Below are 22,338 nucleotides of genomic sequence, written 5' to 3' on the forward strand. Positions count from 1 at the left end.
TGGAAGTCTGCAGAGTACAAAAATCCAGCTCATAGGGCAGTGGTAACTGGGTTGACCATATATCTACTCCTAACGCCAACACTAGAAGTAGCCGGGGATCATTCCTACGTTGATTCTAGATGACACGCGCCAGCCGGAGAATCTAGCTACCCCTAGCAGAGGAAAACAAAGACCTTTCTTGCCTCCAGAGAAGGGGACCCCAAAGCTGGATAGAAGCCCCCCACAAATAATGATGGTGAGGTAAGAGGAAATGACAAACACAGAAATGAACCAGGTTTAGCACAGAGAGGCCCGCTTACTGATAGCAGAATAAAGAAAGGTAACTTATATGGTCAACAAAAACCCTATCAAAATCCACACTGGAAATTCAAGAACCCCCGAACCGTCTAACGGTCCGGGGGGAGAACACCAGCCCCCTAGAGCTTCCAGCAAAGGTCAGGATATAGATTTGGAACAAGCTGGACAAAAATACAAAACCAAAACAAATAGCAAAAAGCAAAAGGCAGACTTAGCTGAAATAACTGGAACCAGGAACAGTAGACAAGAGCACAGCAGACTAGCTCTGATAACTACGTTGCCAGGCATTGAACTGAAGGTCCAGGGAGCTTATATAGCAACACCCCTAACTAACGACCCAGGTGCGGATAAAAGGAAGCACAGAAAAACCAGAGTCAAAAAACTAGTAACCACTAGAGGGAGCAAAAAGCAAATTCACAACACTCATCCCCATTTTATATAACAGGAAATATTAATATGTCATAGGGAAATAAAAAAAAAAGTTTTAAAGAAAATTGGCAATAATAATTATCACAAATATTTAAATGTTCAGAAAAATAATATAAAAAATGGAGTCATTAAAATGTATCTCAATGAAGGACTAGAGGTATTCCTACTAGCCTTTTATGTCTGATACCAGGTAGTGGTCCCACCTCTGGGTTTGTACCTATGTTGAAAACTACGTTCCATCTTGCCCCACCGTGTCTGGAGAGGTGACCTGCATCTATCAGACACTGGTGGTATATCCTGAGCATGTTTCAGATGGAAATAACCCTTCAATAATACATGAGAAAATGACAAATTTACCTCAAACAACCTCAAATTCCTTCTTAGTCATAAAAAAATCAATAGTTACAGCTGACAGAACATGAGGTAAAATGTAGTGATGAGCGAGTGTACTCGTTGCTCGGGTTTTCCTGAGCACGCTCGGGTGGTCTCTGAGTATTTGTAACTGCTCGGAGATTTAGTTTTCCTTGCCTCAGCTGCATGATTTGTGGCTACTAGACAGCTTGAACACATGTGGGGATTCCCTAGCAACCAGGCAACCCCCACATGTACTCAGCCTGGCTAATAGCTGTAAATCATTCAGCTGCAGCGATGAAAACGAAATCTCCGAACACTAACAAATACTCGGAGACCACCCGAGCGTGCTCGGGAAAATCCGAGCAACGAGTATACTCGCTCATCACTAGCAAAATGTCATCTGTCTCCTCCAGCCATTTATTCTCCAGCATAGACAATGCACTGAGGCCTAGCTTATATTTACTGGTATGATGACCTCCACAGCTGGTTGTGTTATATAGACACTGACTAACATATATGGAGTAAGAAAAGTTGTGATAGTCCCTTATATCTCCATTTTAGGAGCTTGAATTGGAAGTGGTGAATGGTGATATCGCAAAGGAAGTCTTTCAGCCTCAATTGGTAGATGCACATGAAGTAGGAAAAGAAGCTTCTGATACAGAATCCAACAGGGAAACAGGAGACGGTGATGGAAAATCTCTAACCACTGTGGTTTCAGTTAACATGGACTTGGAGAAACCCATTGAAGACTCCATTCCAGACCAGGTAAGTACTTAAGGATCTATGAAACTAGGTATTGGCAGGCAGGGACGGATTAAGAGTAGACAGAGCCCCGGATAATTTAGATGGTGTGGGCCTCCCAAACAGGGTTGGACAAAAAAACAGCCCTGGCACGCAAACCCCACCAGCACACATGCTATAACACCCACCAGCCTCAGTGAGTTTTGTCTTACTTTGTCATTCCCCCCACCACTCACAGGAGTTATTTGGAGCAGCAGTGTGTATGACTGACCACAGCTCCATTTACATGGTGCTCTTCAGAGCTCTGATTCTCAAGATCATGGGGTCCCAGTGGTCAGATCCCCAGTGATTGGAAAGCCATCACCTATCCAGACGATGGGGGATGACTTCCAAACTTGGGATAACGCATTTAAACAGGTTTTCCAAGATGTATTTGTATTTGCCCATAGAAATGTGGAAAATAATAAATCAATACTGACAATCCTGAAGTCCAATATCGCCTCTCCGACAACAGGACAGGAGGAGTGGTACTGTGCAGTGTGTATATACACAGGACAGGAGGAGTGGTACTGTGCAGTGTGTATATACAGGAGTAGTACTGTGCATTGTATATATACAGGACAGGAGGAGTGGTACTGTGCAGTGTATATATACAAAGCAGGAGGAATCATACTGTTCAGTGTATATATACAGGACAGGAGGAGTGGTACTGTGCAGTGTATATACACAGGATAGGAGGGGGGTACTGTGCAGTGTATATACACAGGGCAGGAGGAGTGGTACTGTGCAGTGTATATATACAGGAGAGGGGGAGTGGTACTGTGCAGTGTATATATACAGGACAGGAGGAGTGGTACTGTGCAGTGTATATATACAGGACAGGAGAAGTGGTACTGTGCAGTGTATATATACAGGACAGGAGAAGTTGTACTGTGCAGTGTATATACACAGGACAGGAGAAGTGGTACTGTGCAGCTTATATATACAGGACAGGAGGAGTGGTACTGTGCAGTGTATATACACAGGACAGGAGAAGTGGTACTGTGCAGTTTATATATACAGGACAGGAGAAGTGGTACTGTGCAGTGTATATATACAGAACAGGAGAAGTGGTGCTGTGCAGTGTATATACACAGGACAGGAGGAGTGGTACTGTGCAGTGTATATATACAGGGCAGGAGGAGTGGTACTGTGCAGTGTATATATAGGACAGGAGAAGTGGTACTGTGCAGTGTATATATACAGGACAGGAGGAGTGGTACTGTGCAGTGTATATACACAGGACAGGAGAAGTAGTACTGTGCAGTGTATATATACAGGACAGGAGAAGTGGTACTGTGCAGTGTATATACACAGGACAGGAGAAGTGGTACTGTGCAGCTTATATATACAGGACAGGAGAAGTGGTACTGTGCAGTGTATATATAGGACAGGAGAAGTGGTACTGTGCAGTGTATATATACAGGACAGGAGGAGTGGTACTGTGCAGTGTATATATAGGACAGGAGAAGTGGTACTGTGCAGTGTATATATACAGGACAGGAGGAGTGGTACTGTGCAGTGTATATACACAGGACAGGAGAAGTAGTACTGTGCAGTGTATATATACAGGACAGGAGAAGTGGTACTGTGCAGTGTATATACACAGGACAGGAGAAGTGGTACTGTGCAGCTTATATATACAGGACAGGAGAAGTGGTACTGTGCAGTGTATATATAGGACAGGAGAAGTGGTACTGTGCAGTGTATATATACAGGACAGGAGGAGTGGTACTGTGCAGTGTATATATAGGACAGGAGAAGTGGTACTGTGCAGTGTATATATACAGGACAGGAGGAGTGGTACTGTGCAGTGTATATATACAGGGCAGGAGGAGTGGTACTGTGCAGTGTATATATAGGACAGGAGAAGTGGTACTGTGCAGTGTATATATACAGGACAGGAGGAGTGGTACTGTGCAGTGTATATACACAAGACAGGAGAAGTGGTACTGTGCAGTGTATATATACAGGACAGGAGAAGTGGTACTGTGCAGTGTATATACACAGGACAGGAGAAGTGGTACTGTGCAGTGTATATATACAGGACAGGAGAAGTGGTACTGTGCAGTGTATATACACAGGACAGGAGAAGTGGTACTGTGCAGTGTATATACACAGGACAGGAGAAGTGGTACTGTGCAGCTTATATATACAGGACAGGAGGAGTGGTACTGTGCAGTGTATATACACAGGACAGGAGAAGTGGTACTGTGCAGTTTATATATACAGGACAGGAGAAGTGGTACTGTGCAGTGTATATATACAGGACAGGAGGAATGGTACTGTGCAGTGTATATATACAGGACAGGAGAAGTGGTACTGTGCAGTGTGTATATACAGGAGAGGGGGAGTGATACTGTGCAGTGTATATATACAGGACAGGAGAAGTGGTACTGTGCAATGTGTATATACAGAACAGGAGAAGTGGTACTGTGCAGTGTATATATACAGGACAGGAGGAGTGGTACTGTGCAGTGTATATATACAGGACAGGAGGAGTGGTACTGTGCAGTGTATAAATACAGGACAGGAGAAGTGGTATTGTGCAGTGTATATATACAGGACAGGAGGACTGGTACTGTGCTGTGTATATACACAGGACAGGAGAAGTGGTACTGTGCAGTGTATATACACAGGACAGGAGAAGTGGTACTGTGCAGTGTATATATACAGGACAGGAGGAGTGGTACTGTGCAGTGTATATATACAGGGCAGGAGGAGTGGTACTGTGCAGTGTATATACACAGGACAGGAGAAGTGGTACTGTGCAGTGTATATATGCCAAGAGTTCGCATAACTGTTTTTCAAAGGGGTTTATGATCCATGTAGACCTGGACATTTGTTTATCTGATCACTACATTTATTGTGCCCTGCTGTCTCAATTGAGTTAGATTGATTGGTAACGAGAGGGGGGAAGACCAAAAAAAAAAAAAGTGAGATCTAAGAGCTGGCCACCTATAAATGTAGATATAGCTTGGGGAAGCATTCATGCAGGGGGCATTCGTGCACTATTATTCGTGTACTTTTTTTTCAAAGTATTCAGCAGTTATAACATGGCAGTTAGACAGGGCAGGAGACAGGTAAGACAATCTAAATCTATTCCCTATTCAGTTGACACACAGCAAATACTCACCATATGTATTTGTATAATCTATATCATGGCTGCTGCTTTCACACACAATCACCGCCCTTGCATCAACTCTTTACACTCCATCCATATTGGCCCCTCTGTCCTGGCCTCTCCTATGTATAGCACTCATGCTCTGTTCACATTGCTTAACAGTACAGATCCATTCAGTCCCACCATCCAACACAAGAGACGCTCTCACAAATCACTTAACCATCTGATCACTCTTTCTATCCTCCTTCTCCTAGTTGCTGGAGACATCTCTCCGAACCCCGGCCCCCCATGTTATAGCCAGTCAAACCTCCCAACTGCTACACCAAGAAACCCCTCTAACCTTATTAATATTCCCTGCCTGCCTTCTGTCTCTTTGAATTGTGCCCTTTGGAATTCTCGCTCTGTGTGTAATAAACTCTCCTTCATTCATGACTTCTTCCTTTCTAACTCTCTTAATCTCCTGGCTCTTACTGAAACCTGGATCCAGCAGTCAGACACCACTGCTGCTGCTGCTCTCTCATTTGGTGGACTACACTTTTCTCATACCCCAAGATCAGACAACAGAGCAGGTGGAGGCGTTGGTCTGCTCCTTTCACCCAAATGTACCTTCCAAGTTATCCCCCAAGTACCCTCACTTGTATTCCCTTCCTTTGAGGTCCATGCTGTCAGACTCTACGTCCCCTTCTCCATGCGAGTGGCGGTGGTGTATCGTCCTCCCGGCCCCTCTCACCAGTTCCTGGATCATTTTGCCACCTGGCTTCCACACTTTCTCTCTTATGACACCCCCACCCTCATCATGGGTGATTTCAATATCCCAATTGCTTCTCCCCTCTCCCCATCTGCTTCTCACCTTTTATCTCTAACCTCCTCTTTCGGCCTCTCACAGCATACTAACTCTCCAACACATGATGATGGAAACTCCCTTGATTTGGTCTTCTCCCGGCTTTGCTCACTGGATGATTTCACAAACTCCCCTCTCCCGCTCTCTGACCACAACCTTCTTTCATTCTCTATCAAGAACTGCCATCCCGCTCAGGTCACCCCCACTTTCCACACTTATAGAAACATACAGGCCATTAACACCCAGAAACTTATGAAGAACTTGCAGTCTTCATTGGCCCCAATCTCATCCATCTCTTGTCCTAATTCTGCTCTGAAGCATTACAATGAAACCCTGCAAAGTGCCCTGGATGAAGCTGCACCTCCTATACATAGAACAACTCGGCACAGACGGCGACAACCGTGGCACACGCTGCAAACACGTTTCCTGCAGCGGTGCTCCAGGTGCGCCGAACGTCTGTGGAGAAAATCTAATCTGCCCGAAGATTTCATCCATTATAATGTTAATGTTAAAAACATACAACTCTGCCCTTCACCTCTCCAAACAAACCTATTTCAACACCCTCATCACCTCACTGTCCAATAACCCTAAACGTCTCTTTGACACTTTCCGGTCCCTACTCAACCCAAGAGAGCAGGCCCCAACCACAGATCTCCGCGCTGACGATCTGGCCAATTACTTCAAAGAAAAAATTGACCACATTCGACAGGAAATCATTTCCCAATCTCTTCATACCAAGCACTGTCCTCCCTCCCCCACTGCATCTAGTTCACTCTCTGACTTTGAACCAGTTACAGAAGAAGAAGTAAGCAGGCTCCTTGCATCTTCTCGCCCGACCACTTGCACCAGCGACCCCATTCCGTCGCATCTCCTCCAGTCCCTTTCCCCGGCTGTCACCTCTCACCTAACAAAAATATTCAACCTTTCCCTCACTTCCGGTATTTTTCCCTCCTCATTTAAGCATGCCATCATACATCCACTACTTAAAAAGCCCTCCCTCGATCAAAATTGTGCCGCTAATTATAGACCTGTCTCTAATCTTCCCTTCATCTCTAAACTCCTGGAACGCCTGGTCCACTCCCGTCTTACCCGCTATCTCTCAGATAATTCTCTTCTCGACCCTCTTCAATCTGGTTTCCGCTCTTTACACTCTACTGAAACTGCCCTCACTAAAGTCTCTAATGACCTACTAACAGCTAAATCTAATGGTCACTATTCCATGCTAATTCTCTTGGATCTCTCCGCAGCATTCGACACTGTGGATCATCAGCTCCTCCTCACTATGCTCCGCTCCATCGGCCTCAAGGACACCGTTCTCTCTTGGTTCTCCTCCTATCTCTCTGGCCGATCCTTCACTGTTTGTTTTGCTGGTTCCTCCTCCTCTCACCTTCCCCTTACTGTTGGGGTTCCTCAAGGATCAGTCCTAGGCCCCCTCCTCTTCTCTTTGTATACTGCCCCTATTGGACAAACAATCAGTAGATTTGGTTTCCAGTACCATCTCTATGCTGACGACACCCAATTATATACCTCTTCTCCTGTTATCACGCCGACCTTTTTAGAAAACACCAGTGATTGTCTTACCGCTGTCTCTAACATCATGTCCTCCCTCTATCTGAAACTGAACCTGTCAAAAACTGAACTCCTCGTGTTCTCTCCCTCTACAAACCTACCTTTGCCCGACATTGCCATCTCTGTGTGCGGTTCCACCATTACTCCAAAGCAACATGCCCGCTGCCTTGGAGTCATCCTTGATTCCGAGCTTTCATTCACCCCCCACATCCGATCACTGGCTCGCTCTTCTTATCTGCATCTCAAAAACATTTCCAGAATTCGCCCTTTTCTTACTTTCGACTCTGCAAAAACTCTTACTGTCTCACTTATTCATTCTCGTCTGGACTATTGTAACTCTCTACTAATTGGCCTACCTTTTACCAGACTCTCCCCGCTCCAATCTGTCCTGAATGCTGCTGCCAGGATCATATTCCTCGCAAACCGTTACACCGATGCCTCTACCTTGTGCCAGTCATTACACTGGCTACCCATCCAATCCAGAATCCAGTACAAAACTACTACCCTCATCCACAAAGCACTCCATGGCTCAGCACCACCCTACATCTCCTCTCTGGTCTCAGTCTACCAACCTACCCGTGCCCTCCGCTCTGCTAATAACCTCAGGTTAGCATCCTCAATAATCAGAACCTCCCACTCCCGTCTCCAAGACTTTACACGTGCGGCGCCGATTCTTTGGAATGCACTACCTAGGTTAATACAATTAATCCCCAATCCCCACAGTTTTAAGCGTGCCCTAAAAACTCATTTGTTCAGATTGGCCTACCGCCTCAACGCATTAACCTAATTATCCCTGTGTGGCCTATTAATAAAAAAACAACAACATAATCACGTTCCTCCATCATGTTCTCATACACTTTATGCAGTTAATAGCCTCTGTGTCTGTACTGCTACACACTTAGGCTGTTAACTGGTTCATGCAGCTTTACATGAACACCCGAGCCTTACACTATGGCTGGTCCAAATAACTAAAGCAATTGTTACCATCCACCTCTCGTGTCTCCCCTTTTCCTCATAGATTGTAAGCTTGCGAGCAGGGCCCTCATTCCTACTGGTATCTGTTTTGAACTGTGATTTCTGTTATGCTGTAATGTCTATTGTCTGTATAAGTCCCCTCTATAAGTTGTAAAGCGCTGCGGAATATGTTGGCGCTATATAAATAAAATTATTATTATTTATTATTAGTGTATATATAGGACAGGAGAAGTGGTACTGTGCAGTGTATATATACAGGACAGGAGAAGTGGTACTGTGCAGTGTATATATACAGGACAGGAGAAGTGGTACTGTGCAGTGTATATACACAGGACAGGAGAAGTGGTACTGTGCAGCTTATATATACAGGACAGGAGGAGTGGTACTGTGCAGTGTATATACACAGGACAGGAGAAGTGGTACTGTGCAGTGTATATATACAGGACAGGAGAAGTGGTACTGTGCAGTGTATATATACAGGACAGGAGGAGTGGTACTGTGCAGTGTATATACACAGGACAGGAGAAGTGGTACTGTGCAGTGTATATATACAGGACGGGAGGAGTGGTACTGTGCAGTGTATATATACAGGACAGGAGAAGTGGTACTGTGCAGTGTATATACACAGGACAGGAGAAGTGGTACTGTGCAGTGTATATATACAGGACAGGAGAAGTGGTACTGTGCAGTGTATATACACAGGACAGGAGAAGTGGTACTGTGCAGTGTATATATACAGGACAGGAGGAGTGGTACTGTGCAGTGTATATATACAGGGCAGGAGGAGTGGTACTGTGCAGTGTATATATAGGACAGGAGAAGTGGTACTGTGCAGTGTATATATACAGGACAGGAGAAGTGGTACTGTGCAGTGTATATACACAGGACAGGAGAAGTGGTACTGTGCAGCTTATATATACAGGACAGGAGGAGTGGTACTGTGCAGTGTATATACACAGGACAGGAGAAGTGGTACTGTGCAGTTTATATATACAGGACAGGAGAAGTGGTACTGTGCAGTGTATATATACAGGACAGGAGGAATGGTACTGTGCAGTGTATATATACAGGACAGGAGAAGTGGTACTGTGCAGTGTGTATATACAGGAGAGGGGGAGTGATACTGTGCAGTGTATATATACAGGACAGGAGAAGTGGTACTGTGCAATGTGTATATACAGAACAGGAGAAGTGGTACTGTGCAGTGTATATATACAGGACAGGAGGAGTGGTACTGTGCAGTGTATATATACAGGACAGGAGGAGTGGTACTGTGCAGTGTATATATACAGGACAGGAGAAGTGGTACTGTGCAGTGTATATATACAGGACAGGAGGACTGGTACTGTGCTGTGTATATACACAGGACAGGAGAAGTGGTACTGTGCAGTGTATATACACAGGACAGGAGAAGTGGTAACGTGCAGTGTATATATACAGGACAGCAGGAGTGGTACTGTGCAGTGTATATACACAGGACAGGAGAAGTGGTACTGTGCAGTGTATATATACAGGACAGGAGGAGTGGTACTGTGCAGTGTATATATACAGGGCAGGAGGAGTGGTACTGTGCAGTGTATATATAGGACAGGAGAAGTGGTACTGTGCAGTGTATATACACAGGACAGGAGGAGTGGTACTGTGCAGTGTATATACACAGGACAGGAGAAGTGGTACTGTGCAGTGTATATATACAGTACAGGAATGGTGGTACTGTGCAGTGTATATATACAGGACAGGAGGAGTGGTACTGTGCAGTGTATATACACAGGACAGGAGAAGTGGTACTATGCAGTGTATATATACAGGACAGGAGAAGTGGTACTGTGCAGTGTATATATACAGGACAGGAGAAGTGGTACTGTGCAGTGTATATACACAGGACAGGAGAAGTGGTACTGTGCAGTGTATATATACAGGACAGGAGAAGTGGTACTGTGCAGTGTATATATACAGGACAGGAGGAGTGGTACTGTGCAGTGTATATACACAGGACAGGAGAAGTGGTACTGTGCAGTGTATATATACAGGACGGGAGGAGTGGTACTGTGCAGTGTATATATACAGGACAGGAGAAGTGGTACTGTGCAGTGTATATACACAGGACAGGAGAAGTGGTACTGTGCAGTGTATATATACAGGACAGGAGAAGTGGTACTGTGCAGTGTATATACACAGGACAGGAGAAGTGGTACTGTGCAGTGTATATATACAGGACAGGAGGAGTGGTACTGTGCAGTGTATATACAGGAGGAGTGGTACTGTGCAGTGTATATATACAGGGCAGGAGGAGTGGTACTGTGCAGTGTATATATAGGACAGGAGAAGTGGTACTGTGCAGTGTATATATACAGGACAGGAGAAGTGGTACTGTGCAGTGTATATAAACAATAAGGCTGGAGTCACACTAAATGTATGAAAAATCGGTCCTAGTCTCCCTGGCGAGAGTCACACGAGTGTAATGCTCTGATTTTTCGCACCTAGCATCCGATTTATATCCGACCGCAATGCGATTTTAACATGAGCTTTTACACAGAGCAATTCTCTATGTCATTTACTTATCGTTTTGAAAGGAAGTGTTCTTCAAAACACACACATATATATATATATACAGCTCTGGCAAAAATGAAGAGACCACTGCACCGTTTTATAACACTCAGTTTCTCTACATGTCTGACAGCCATTCCTTTCCAGTGTCAGTTGAATTCCACCAGAGTACACCTCATTCTACTTAATGTGCTTCTGATTAGTTTATCACCTGAACCAAATCTTATTTAATGAAGGAAAGTATAAAAAACACTGCTGTGGTTGTTCACAATCCTCTTGCAATAGGACAAGCTGGATGGCAAAACAAGTGCTGGTAATAGCCCAAAAGTAGTAGGAATGATAAAATAACTTATAACCATGCCAAAGGAGTTGAAAAGAAAAGTCTTGAGTGAGGAAAAGAAGGGCTCAATTCTGGCTTTACTAGCATAGGGACACAGTGAGCGTCATTTTGCCTCCATCCTTAAAATTTCTAAGAGGGCAATCCATTACAACAAGGTCAAGTAGCAGACAATGGGGACAACAAAGCTACCGACCGGCAGAGGGCGAAAACGACTCTACACTGACCAGGACAACCATCATCTTATTCGAATGTCACTCAGCAACCGCAGGATGACATCAAGTGACCTACAAAAGAAATGGCAAATGGCAGCTGGGGTGAAGTGCACGGCAAGAACAGTTCGTAACAGGCTCCTAGAGGCAGGGCTCAAGTCATGGAAAGCTAGAAAAAAGCCTTTCATCAATGAGAAGCAAAGGAGAACCAGGCTGAAGTTTGCCAAAGAGCATAAGGATTGGACCGTAGGGGACCGGAGTAAGGGTACTGTCTCACAGTGGCACTTTTGTCACTACGACGGTACGATCCGTGACGTTCCAGCGATATCCATACGATATCGCTGTGTCTGACACGCAGCAGCGATCAGAGACCCTGCTGAGAATCGTACGTCGTAGCAGATCGTTTGGAACTTTCTTTCGTCGCTGGATCTCCCGCTGTCATCGTTGGATCGTTGTGTGTGACAGCGATCCAGCGATGTGTTCGCTTGTAACCAGGGTAAACATCGGGTTACTAAGCACAGGGCCGCGCTTAGTAACCCGATGTTTACCCTGGTTACCAGCGTAAACGTAAAAAAAACCAAACCGTACATACTTACATTCCGGTGTCTGTCCCCCGGCGTCTCAGCTTCTCTGCACTGTGTCTGGGCCAGCCGGAAAGCACAGCGGTGACGTCACCGCTGTGCTCGCTTTCCGGCCGGCAGGCGCTCAGAGTGCAGGGAAGCAGAACGCCGGGGGACAGACACTGGACTGTAAGTATGTACTGTTTGGTTTTTTTTACGTTTACGCTGGTAACCAGGGTAAACATCGGGTTACTAAGCGCGGCCCTGCGCTTAGTAACCCGATGTTTACCCTGGTTACCCGGGGACTTCGGCATCGTTGGTCGCTGGAGAGCGGTCTGTGTGACAGCTCTCCAGCGACCACACAACGACTTACCAACAATCACGGCCAGGTCGTATCGCAGGTCGTGATCGTTGGTAAATCGTATAGTGTGACGGTACCCTAAGGTAATCTCTGATGAGTCTAATTTTCAGCTTTGCCCAACACCTGGTCATCTAGTGGTTAGACAGAGACCTGGAGAGGCGTACAAGCCACAGTGTCTTACACCCACTGTGAAATTTTGTGTAGGATCGGTGATCTGGGAATGCTTCATCAGGGCTGGAATTGGGCAGGTTAATCTTTGAGAACGACATAAGATTCAAGCCGCATACAAGGTTATCCTGGAAAAACAGCTGATTCCTTCTGCTCAGGCAATGTTCTCCAACTCTGAGGACTTGTTTTTCCAGCAGGACAATGCGCCATGCCACACAGCTAGGTCAATCAAGGTGTGGATGAAGGACCACTACATCAAATCCCTGTTATGGCCAGCCCAATCTCCAGACCTGAACCCCATTGAAAACCTCTGGAATGTAATCAAGAGGAAGATGGATAGTCACAAGCCATCAAACAAAGAACTGCTTACATTTTTGCACCAGGAGTGGCATTAGGTCACCCAAAAGCAGTGTGAAAGACTGGTGGAAAGCATGCCAAGACGCATGGAAGCTGTGATTAAAAATCTGTGATTAAAAATCATGGTTATTCCAGAAAATAATGATTTCTGAACTCTTCCTGAGTTAAAACATTAAATATTGTTGTTTCTAAGTGATTATGAACTTGTTTTTTTGCATTATTTGAGGTCTGCAAGCAATGCATTTTTTTATTTTGACCATTTCTCATTTTCAGAAAATAAGAACAAAATTTATTGCTTGGAACTTCGGAGACATGTCAGTAGTTTATAGAATAAAAGAACAATTTACATTTTACTCAAAAATATACCTAAAAAGAGAAAAATCAGACAAACTGAAAATTTTGAAGTGGTCTCTTAATTTCTTCCAGAGCTGGATGTGCTGTATGTGTATATAACATAGGTATATTTCTGTGTGTACATAACATAGGTATATTTCTATATAACATAGGTAGATTTCTGTGTATATAACATAGGTCTATTTCTATATAACATAGGTATATTTCTGGGTGTCGGGTATATAGTGCCCGCCCCTGTATACAGCCTACACAATGTTTTATCTCCTCCCCTTCTGTGCACTATTCACGCTATTTCCTGAGTAAGGTGCAGTTCCGCTATGGGCCAGGTGGTGCCGCTAAAGTGACTGCAGGTCTTTTTCTACGTGACCCGACGCCAGTAACGTAACCCCGTTGCCTTGGCAGTTGCTGCCTGGTAACGGGACGCTCCTCCAGTACCGGCCGCTGTGTCCTCCGTCGCTGGCTGTGCCCCGTGTCTCGGTGCTCCCGCCACCTGCGTGCGGCCATGCCCCTCCCGGAGCCCATGTTCTGCGCTCAGCAGATCCACATCCCGCCCGAGCTCCCGGACCTGCTGAAGCAGTTCACCAAGGCGGCGATCCGGACGCAGCCTCACGACGTGCTGCAGTGGTCGGCGGCGTACTTCCACAGCCTGGCCAGAGGAGAGCCGCTGCCGGTGAAAGATCGGGTGGAGCTGCCGGTGGCCACGCAGAGGAATGACAGCGGCCTGACCGTGGGGCTGCTGCGGGTGCTGCACAGACAGCTGTCCGGCCGGGTGCTGGTGCCGGCGGAGGAGCTGGAGCAGAGGTGGCGGGCTGTGTGCTTACCGCCGGCGCAGCTGCTCGGCCTCCTGGAGCTGGACCCTCCTGGCACACAGGTGGAGTGGCTGAAGTTCCTGGCTCTGGCCTGCAGCGCCCTGGGGGGCAGCATCACCACCGCCCTGAAGTACGCCTGCGAGATCCTGACCGAGGACCCCGAGGGGGGCGCCGCCCGCATCCCATATCAGACATTTGTGTTTCTCTACAGCTACCTGGCCCAGATTGATGGAGACATCGCGGACAGCACCATAGGAGAAGTGCTCAGCGCCCTGCAGGACGAGGCGGGCAAGCAAGGCGGCATGATCCAGCCCAGGAACTTCCTCAGCCCCCAGTGCCCCCCGCTGTCCTAGAGACCATGTTCCCATGGCGGGCGATATGATTGTATCCGGCTAAAAATAAAGATATGTAATATGTTAGAAAACGCCCTGTGTCCTGTCCGTGTGCAGAGACCGTTCTCCTTATGTAGTGCCCCTGACTGTCCTCGGTATGTAGTGTCCCCCACCGTTCTCAGTATGTAGGGCCACAGACCATCCTCGGTATGTAGTGCCCCAGGCTGTCCTCGGTATGTAGTGCCCCCGACCGTCCTCGGTATGTAGTGCCCCTGGCTGTCCTCCTTTATGTAGTGCTCCCGACTGTCCTCGGTATGTAGTGCCCCCAACCGTTCTCGGTATGTAGTGCCCCAGACCGTTCTCTGTATGTAGTGTGTTGTGAATTAGACTTTTTTGGCTCCCTCTTGTGGTCACTAGTGATATGACTCTGGGATTGTCTTTTCTCAGTTTGGCACCCACCTGGGTCGTTAGTCCAGGGGTGTTGCTATATAAACTTCCTGGATTCTCAGTCCTAAGCCTGGCATCGTTGTAATCAGTTCCTTTCTGTTTGCTCCTGTCTGCTGGTCCTGGATCTTGCAAAATTAAGCTAAGTCCTGCTTCCTTGTTTTTTGGTTATTTGCATTGCTCTTATTTTTTGTCCAGCTTGTACTAAATGTGATTCCTGATTTTGCTGGAAGCTCTAGGGCAGTGATGGCGAACCTATGACACGCGTGTCAGTGCTGACACGCGTAGTCATTTTCAGTGACACGCCGGCCGCGGCCCCATAGAAATTGCTTCTTTCCCAGGGTCTGAAGGAGAGGAAACTCTCCTTCAGGCCCTGGGAACCATATTAATGTGTAAAATAAAGAATTAAAATAAAAAATATTGCTATACTCACCTCTCCGACGCAGCCTTGACCTCACCGAGGGAACCGGCAGCGTTGTTTGCTTAAAAATCGCGCTTTTCCTTCCTTACGTGAAGTCCCGGCTTGTGATTGGTCGCGTGCCGCCCATGTGGCCGCGACGCGACCAATCACAGCAAGCCGTGATGTAATTTTAGGTCCTTCAGGATTTTAAAATTACGTTCTGGCTTGTGATTGGTCGCGTCGCGGTCACATGGGCGACGCGACCAATCACAAGCCGGGACGTCACGGGAGGCAGGACAAGCGCGCATTTTAAAATTTCCCTCGGTGAGGTCCAGGCTGCGTCGGAGAGGTGAGTATAGCAATATTTTTTATTTTAATTCTTTATTTTACACATTAATGTTGTTTTGATACCGATACCCGATACCACAAAAGTATCGGATTTTGGTATCGGAATTCCGATACCCGCAAGTATCGGCCGATACCCGATACTTGCGGTATCGGAATGCTCAACACTAATGGCATCCGATCCGATTTTTTATCGGATCGGATGCCATGCAGGAGGTCTGTGGGTCCAAACAACAGAGCTCCGGTGCAGAGCGTCTAGGCCTGGGACTTCCGGTAGGCCAGGCGCAGCTCCCGGAAGTCCCAGGTCTCTGCGTCGGATCTGTGTTGTTTGGGCGGCATTGCGCTGCTCCCTGCTCCCTGCTGCGCCGGCCAGAAGTCCCAGGCTGCACTTCTGAGGCCTGAGGAGATCGCTGTCTGGAGGCCCTGTGATCGCTGTCTGGAGGCCCTGTGATCGCTGTCTGGAGGCCCTGTGATTGCTGTCTGGAGGCCCTGTGACTACTACAGCAACCATCATCCAGTGAACTGTGGGGTGTCATTGGCCATTACTGAGATAAGTGAGAGGGAGGCTGTCAGTGATGGCGAACCTGTGGCAGTCCAGCTGTTGCAAAACTACAATTCCCATCATGGCTGGCCATTCAAAGCAAAGGCTTTGGCTGTGAAGACATGATGGGAATTGTAGTTTTGCAACAGCTGGAGTGCCACAGGTTCGCCATCACTGGAAGAATTCCCCCTCCCCCTCACTTATCTTAGTTCACGGCACCCCACACAAGTTAAATAATAGCAAGACCAACAAAAGAAACCAACTGACAGATGAACAAAGAAGTCACTAAGCAGGTAAGTTAATTCTAATTATACATATTTGTTATTTAAACTATACATGTCGCAAAATTATGGTTTTTTATCAAGGTGACACACCACCCAAGTTATGCTCGGTTTTTTGGCGAATTTTGACACACCAAGCTCAAAAGGTTGCCCATCACTGCTCTAGGGGGCTGGTGTTCTCCCCCCGGGCCGTTAGACGGTTCGGGGGTTCTTGAATATCCAGCGTGGAAATTTTGATAGGGTTTTTGCTGACCGTATAAGTCATCTTACTATATTCTGCTATTAGTCAGTGGGCCTCTCTTTGCTAAATATCTAGTTCATTCTTACGTTTGTCTTTTCTCCTTACCTCACCGTTATTATTTGTTGGGGGCTTGTATCCAACTTTTGGGGTCTTTCCTCTGGAGGCAAGAAAGGTCTATCTTTTCCCTTCTAGGGTTAGTTAGTTCTCCGGCTGGCGCGAGACGTCTAGAACCAACGTAGGCACGTTCCCCGGCTGCTGCTATTTGTGGTGCTAGGATTAGATATATGGTCAGCCCAGTTACCACTGCCCTATTAGCTGGTTTTTTGTGTTTGCAGACTTGGTATGTACTTTTGAGACCCTCTGCCATTGGGGTCATAACAGTATGCCAGGCCAAGGTTGAATGTTTAATGCATTGCAGAAGTGGGATTACAAGAAAGGAAAGTCTGAGTTTTTTTTTTTTTTTTTTCTTTCCTCTCTTTTTTCCTCCCCTTTACCTCTGAGTGGCTTGTGCTTACTGCAGACATGAATGTCCAGACTTTGATTACAAGTGTGGATCAGCTTGCTGCTCGTGTGCAGGGCATACAAGATTTTGTTACCAGTAGTCCAATGTCTGAACCTAAAATACCTATTCCTGAACTGTTCTCTGGAGACCGATTTAAGTTTAGGAATTTCAGGAATAATTGTAAATTGTTTCTATCTCTGAGACCCCGTTCGTCTGGAGACTCAGCTCAGCAAGTGAAAATTGTTATCTCTTTCTTACGGGGCGACCCTCAGGATTGGGCCTTCTCGCTAGCGCCAGGAGATCCGGCATTGGCAAATATTGATGCGTTTTTTCTGGCGCTCGGATTGCTTTACGAGGAACCCAATCTTGAAATTCAGGCAGAAAAAGCCTTGCTGGCTATTTCTCAGGGTCAGGATGAAGCTGAAGTGTATTGCCAAAAATTTCGGAAATGGTCCGTGCTTACTCAGTGGAATGAGTGTGCTCTGGCCCAAATTTCAGAAATGGCCTTTCTGAAGCCATTAAGAATGTGATGGTGGGTTTCTCCATTCCTACAGGTCTGAATGATTCCATGGCGCTGGCTATTCAAATTGACCGGCGTTTGCGGGAGCGCAAAGCCGCGAATCCTCTGGTGGTGTTGTCTGAACAAACACCTGATTTAATGCAATGTGGTAGAATTCAGACTAGAAATGAACGGAAAAATCATAGACGTCAGAATGGGTTGTGTTTTTACTGTGGTGATTCTACACATGTTATATCAGCATGCTCTAAACGCCTAACTAGGGTTGTTAGTCCTGTCGCCATTGGTAATTTGCAACCTAAATTTATTTTGTCTGTGACTTTAATTTGCTCATTGTCCTCCTACCCTGTTATGGCATTTGTGGATTCAGGTGCTGCCCTGAGTCTTATGGATCTGTCGTTTGCCAAGCGCTGTGGTTTTGTTCTTGAGCCGTTGGTAAATCCTATCCCTCTTAGAGGTATTGATGCTACGCCATTGGCGGAAAATAAACCGCAGTTTTGGACACAGGTAACCATGTGCATGACTCCTGAACATCGGGAGGTGATTCGTTTTCTTGTTCTGCATAAAATGCATGATTTGGTCATTTTGGGTCTGCCATGGTTACAGACCCATAATCCAGTCTTGGATTGGAAGGCAATGTCTGTGTCAAGTTGGGGCTGTCAGGGAATTCATGGTGATTCCCCGCCGGTGTCTATTGCTTCCTCTACTCCTTCGGAAGTTCCTGAGTATTTGTCTGATTACCAGGATGTATTCAGCGAGTCCAGGTCCAGTGCTCTTCCTCCTCATAGGGACTGTGACTGCGCTATAGATTTGATTCCAGGTAGTAAATTTCCTAAGGGAAGATTATTTAATCTGTCTGTACCTGAGCATACCGCAATGCGTTCGTATATCAAGGAATCTCTGGAGAAGGGGCATATCCGTCCATCCTCTTCCCCTCTTGGTGCGGGATTCTTTTTTGTGGCCAAGAAGGACGGATCTTTGAGACCTTGTATTGACTATCGGCTTCTGAATAAAATCACTGTTAAATTTCAGTATCCTTTGCCTCTGTTGTCGGACTTGTTTGCCCGGATTAAAGGTGCCAAGTGGTTCACCAAGATAGATCTTCGTGGTGCGTACAACCTTGTGCGCATTAAGCAAGGAGATGAATGGAAAACTGCATTTAATACGCCCGAAGGTCATTTTGAGTACTTGGTGATGCCTTTCGGGCTCTCTAATGCTCCTTCAGTGTTTCAGTCCTTTATGCATGATATTTTCCGGAAGTATCTGGATAAATTTATGATTGTTTATCTGGATGATATTCTGTTTTTTTCTGATGATTGGGACTCGCATGTAGAGCAGGTCAGGATGGTGTTTCAGGTTTTGCGTGAGAATGCTTTGTTTGTTAAGGGCTCAAAGTGTCTCTTTGGAGTACAGAAGGTTCCCTTTTTGGGTTTTATTTTTTCCCCTTCTGCGGTGGAGATGGACCCAGTCAAGGTCCGAGCTATTCATGATTGGACTCAACCCACGTCAGTTAAGAGTCTTCAGAAGTTCTTGGGTTTTGCTAACTTCTACCGTCGTTTTATCGCTAATTTTTCTAGCGTTGTTAAACCTTTGACGGATATGACCAAGAAAGGTTCTGATGTTGCTAACTGGGCTCCTGCAGCCGTGGAAGCTTTTCAAGAGTTGAAGCGCCGGTTTACTTCGGCGCCTGTTTTGTGCCAGCCTGATGTCTCACTTCCCTTTCAGGTTGAAGTGGATGCTTCTGAGATTGGGGCAGGGGCCGTTTTGTCGCAGAGAGGCCCTGGTTGCTCTGTAATGAGACCATGTGCTTTTTTCTCTAGGAAGTTTTCGCCTGCTGAGCGGAATTATGATGTTGGCAATCGGGAGTTGTTAGCCATGAAGTGGGCATTTGAGGAGTGGCGTCATTGGCTCGAGGGTGCTAAGCATCGTGTGGTGGTCTTGACTGATCACAAAAATCTGATGTATCTCGAGTCTGCTAAACGCCTGAATCCTAGACAGGCCCGTTTGTCATTGTTTTTCTCCCGTTTTGACTTTGTGGTCTCGTATTTACCAGGTTCAAAGAATGTGAAGGCTGATGCTCTTTCAAGGAGCTTTGTGCCTGACTCTCCTGGAGTCGCAGAACCAGTTGGTATTCTCAAAGAGGGAGTTATCTTGTCAGGCATTTCTCCGGATTTGCGACGTGTGTTGCAGAGATTTCAGGCTGGTAGACCTGACTCTTGTCCACCTGACAGACTGTTTGTTCCTGATAAGTGGACCAGCAGAGTCATTTCCGAGGTTCATTCCTCGGTGTTGGCAGGGCATCCGAGAATTTTTGGCACCAGAGATCTGGTGGCTAGGTCCTTTTGGTGGCCTTCCTTGTCACGGGATGTGCGGTCATTTGTGCAGTCCTGTGGGACTTGTGCTCGAGCTAAGCCTTGCTGTTCTCGTGCCAGCGGGTTGCTCTTGCCCTTGCCTGTCCCGAAGAGGCCTTGGACACACATTTCCATGGATTTCATTTCAGATCTTCCGGTGTCTCAGGGTATGTCTGTCATCTGGGTGGTATGTGATCGCTTTTCCAAGATGGTCCATTTGGTATCTTTGCCTAAGCTGCCTTCCTCTTCCGATCTGGTTCCTTTGTTCTTTCAGAATGTGGTTCGTTTGCACGGCATTCCTGAGAATATTGTGTCTGACAGAGGATCCCAGTTTGTTTCCAGGTTCTGGCGATCCTTTTGTGCTAAGATGGGCATTGATTTGTCGTTTTCATCTGCCTTTCATCCTCAGACTAATGGACAAACGGAGCGAACTAATCAGACTCTGGAGGCTTATTTGAGGTGTTTTGTTTCTGCAGATCAGGATGATTGGGTGACCTTCTTGCCGTTGGCTGAGTTTGCCCTTAATAATCGGGCTAGTTCCGCTACTTTGGTTTCGCCATTTTTTTGCAACTCTGGTTTCCATCCTCGTTTTTCCTCGGGACATGTGGAGCCTTCTGACTGTCCTGGGGTAGATTCTGTGGTGGATAGGTTGCAGCAGATCTGGAATCATGTGGTGGACAATTTAAAGTTGTCACAGGAGAAGGCTCAGCGTTTTGCCAACCGCCGCCGCAGTGTGGGTCCCCGACTTCGTGTTGGGGATTTGGTATGGCTGTCTTCTCGATTTGTTCCTATGAAGGTCTCCTCTCCTAAATTTAAGCCTCGCTTCATCGGTCCTTACAAGATATTGGAAATCCTTAACCCTGTGTCCTTTCGCTTGGATCTTCCGGTGTCGTTTGCCATTCACAACGTGTTCCATAGGTCTTTGTTGCGGCGGTACGTTGTACCTGTGGTTCCTTCTGTTGAGCCTCCTGCTCCGGTGTTGGTTGAGGGCGAGTTGGAGTACGTGGTGGAGAAGATCTTGGATTCTCGTCTCTCCAGGCGGAGGCTTCAGTATCTGGTCAAGTGGAAGGGCTATGGTCAGGAGGATAATTCCTGGGTGGTTGCCTCTGTTGTGCATGCGGCCCATTTAGTTCGTGCCTTTCACGCTGCTCATCCTGATCGCCCTGGTGGTCTTGGTGAGGGTTCGGTGACCCCTCCTTAAAGGGGGGGTACTGTTGTGAATTAGACTTTTTTGGCTGTCTCTTGTGGTCACTAGTGATATGACTCTGGGATTGTCTTCTCTCAGTTTGGCACCCACCTGGGTCGTTAGTCCAGGGGTGTTGCTATATAAACTTCCTGGATTCTCAGTCCTGTGCCTGGCATCGTTGTAATCAGTTCCTTTCTGTTTGCTCCTGTCTGCTGGTCCTGGATCTTGCAAAATTAAGCTAAGTCCTGCTTCCTTGTTTTTTGGTTATTTGCATTGCTCTTATTTTTTGTCCAGCTTGTACTAAATGTGATTCCTGATTTTGCTGGAAGCTCTAGGGTGCTAGTGTTCTCCCCCCGGGCCGTTAGACGGTTCGGGGGTTCTTGAATATCCAGCGTGGAAATTTTGATAGGGTTTTTGCTGACCGTATAAGTCATCTTACTATATTCTGCTATTAGTCAGTGGGCCTCTCTTTGCTAAATATCTAGTTCATTCTTACGTTTGTCTTTTCTCCTTACCTCACCGTTATTATTTGTTGGGGGCTTGTATCCAACTTTTGGGGTCTTTCCTCTGGAGGCAAGAAAGGTCTATCTTTTCCCTTCTAGGGTTAGTTAGTTCTCCGGCTGGCGCGAGACGTCTAGAACCAACGTAGGCACGTTCCCCGGCTGCTGCTATTTGTGGTGCTAGGATTAGATATATGGTCAGCCCAGTTACCACTGCCCTATTAGCTGGTTTTTTGTGTTTGCAGACTTGGTATGTACTTTTGAGACCCTCTGCCATTAGGGTCATAACAGTAGTGCCCCCGACCCTTCTCGGTATGTAGTGCCCCCGACCGTCATCGGTATGTAGTGCCCCTGACCCTTCTCGGTATGTAGTGCCCCAGACCGTTCTCTGTATGTAGTGCCCCCGACCCTTCTCGGTATGTAGTGCCCCAGACCGTCATCGGTATGTAGTGCCCCCGACCCTTCTCGGTATGTATGCCCCAGACCGTCCTCCGTATGTAGTGTCCCTGACCGTCCTCGTTATGTAGTACCCCCGACCCTTTTCGGTATGCAGTTCCCCAGACCGTCCTCCGTATGTAGTGGCCACGACCATTCTCGGTATGTAGTGCCCCAGACCGTTCTCTG

General features: G+C 46.7%; 2 protein-coding genes across 10 annotated transcripts in view; both read left to right on the forward strand.

Moving 5' to 3' along the window:
• The window catches only part of FAM169A (family with sequence similarity 169 member A), a 168,054-nt gene that overhangs the window by 139,640 nt on the left and 6,076 nt on the right, over nucleotides 1-22,338 (forward strand). For all 8 annotated transcript variants that reach the window (XM_077287471.1, XM_077287476.1, XM_077287500.1 and 5 more), the window contains exon 12: nucleotides 1,642-1,845. In XM_077287471.1, the coding sequence (XP_077143586.1) occupies nucleotides 1,642-1,845 (204 nt within the window). The remainder of the gene's footprint in view (nucleotides 1-1,641; nucleotides 1,846-22,338) is intronic.
• ROPN1L (rhophilin associated tail protein 1 like) lies at nucleotides 13,639-14,498 on the forward strand. Of its 2 annotated transcripts, XM_077287541.1 has the most exons (2): nucleotides 13,639-14,204; nucleotides 14,286-14,498. In XM_077287541.1, exons 1-2 carry the CDS (start codon nucleotides 13,768-13,770, stop codon nucleotides 14,425-14,427), a joined length of 579 nt encoding a protein of 192 aa, XP_077143656.1. In that variant the 5' UTR covers nucleotides 13,639-13,767; the 3' UTR covers nucleotides 14,428-14,498. The 2 variants fall into 2 exon arrangements, with proteins under 2 accessions (XP_077143656.1, XP_077143651.1); XM_077287536.1 differs by having other exon boundaries at nucleotides 13,640-14,498.

Source organism: Ranitomeya variabilis, chromosome 1, assembly GCF_051348905.1.
Source record: "Ranitomeya variabilis isolate aRanVar5 chromosome 1, aRanVar5.hap1, whole genome shotgun sequence".
NCBI lineage: Eukaryota > Metazoa > Chordata > Amphibia > Anura > Dendrobatidae > Ranitomeya > Ranitomeya variabilis.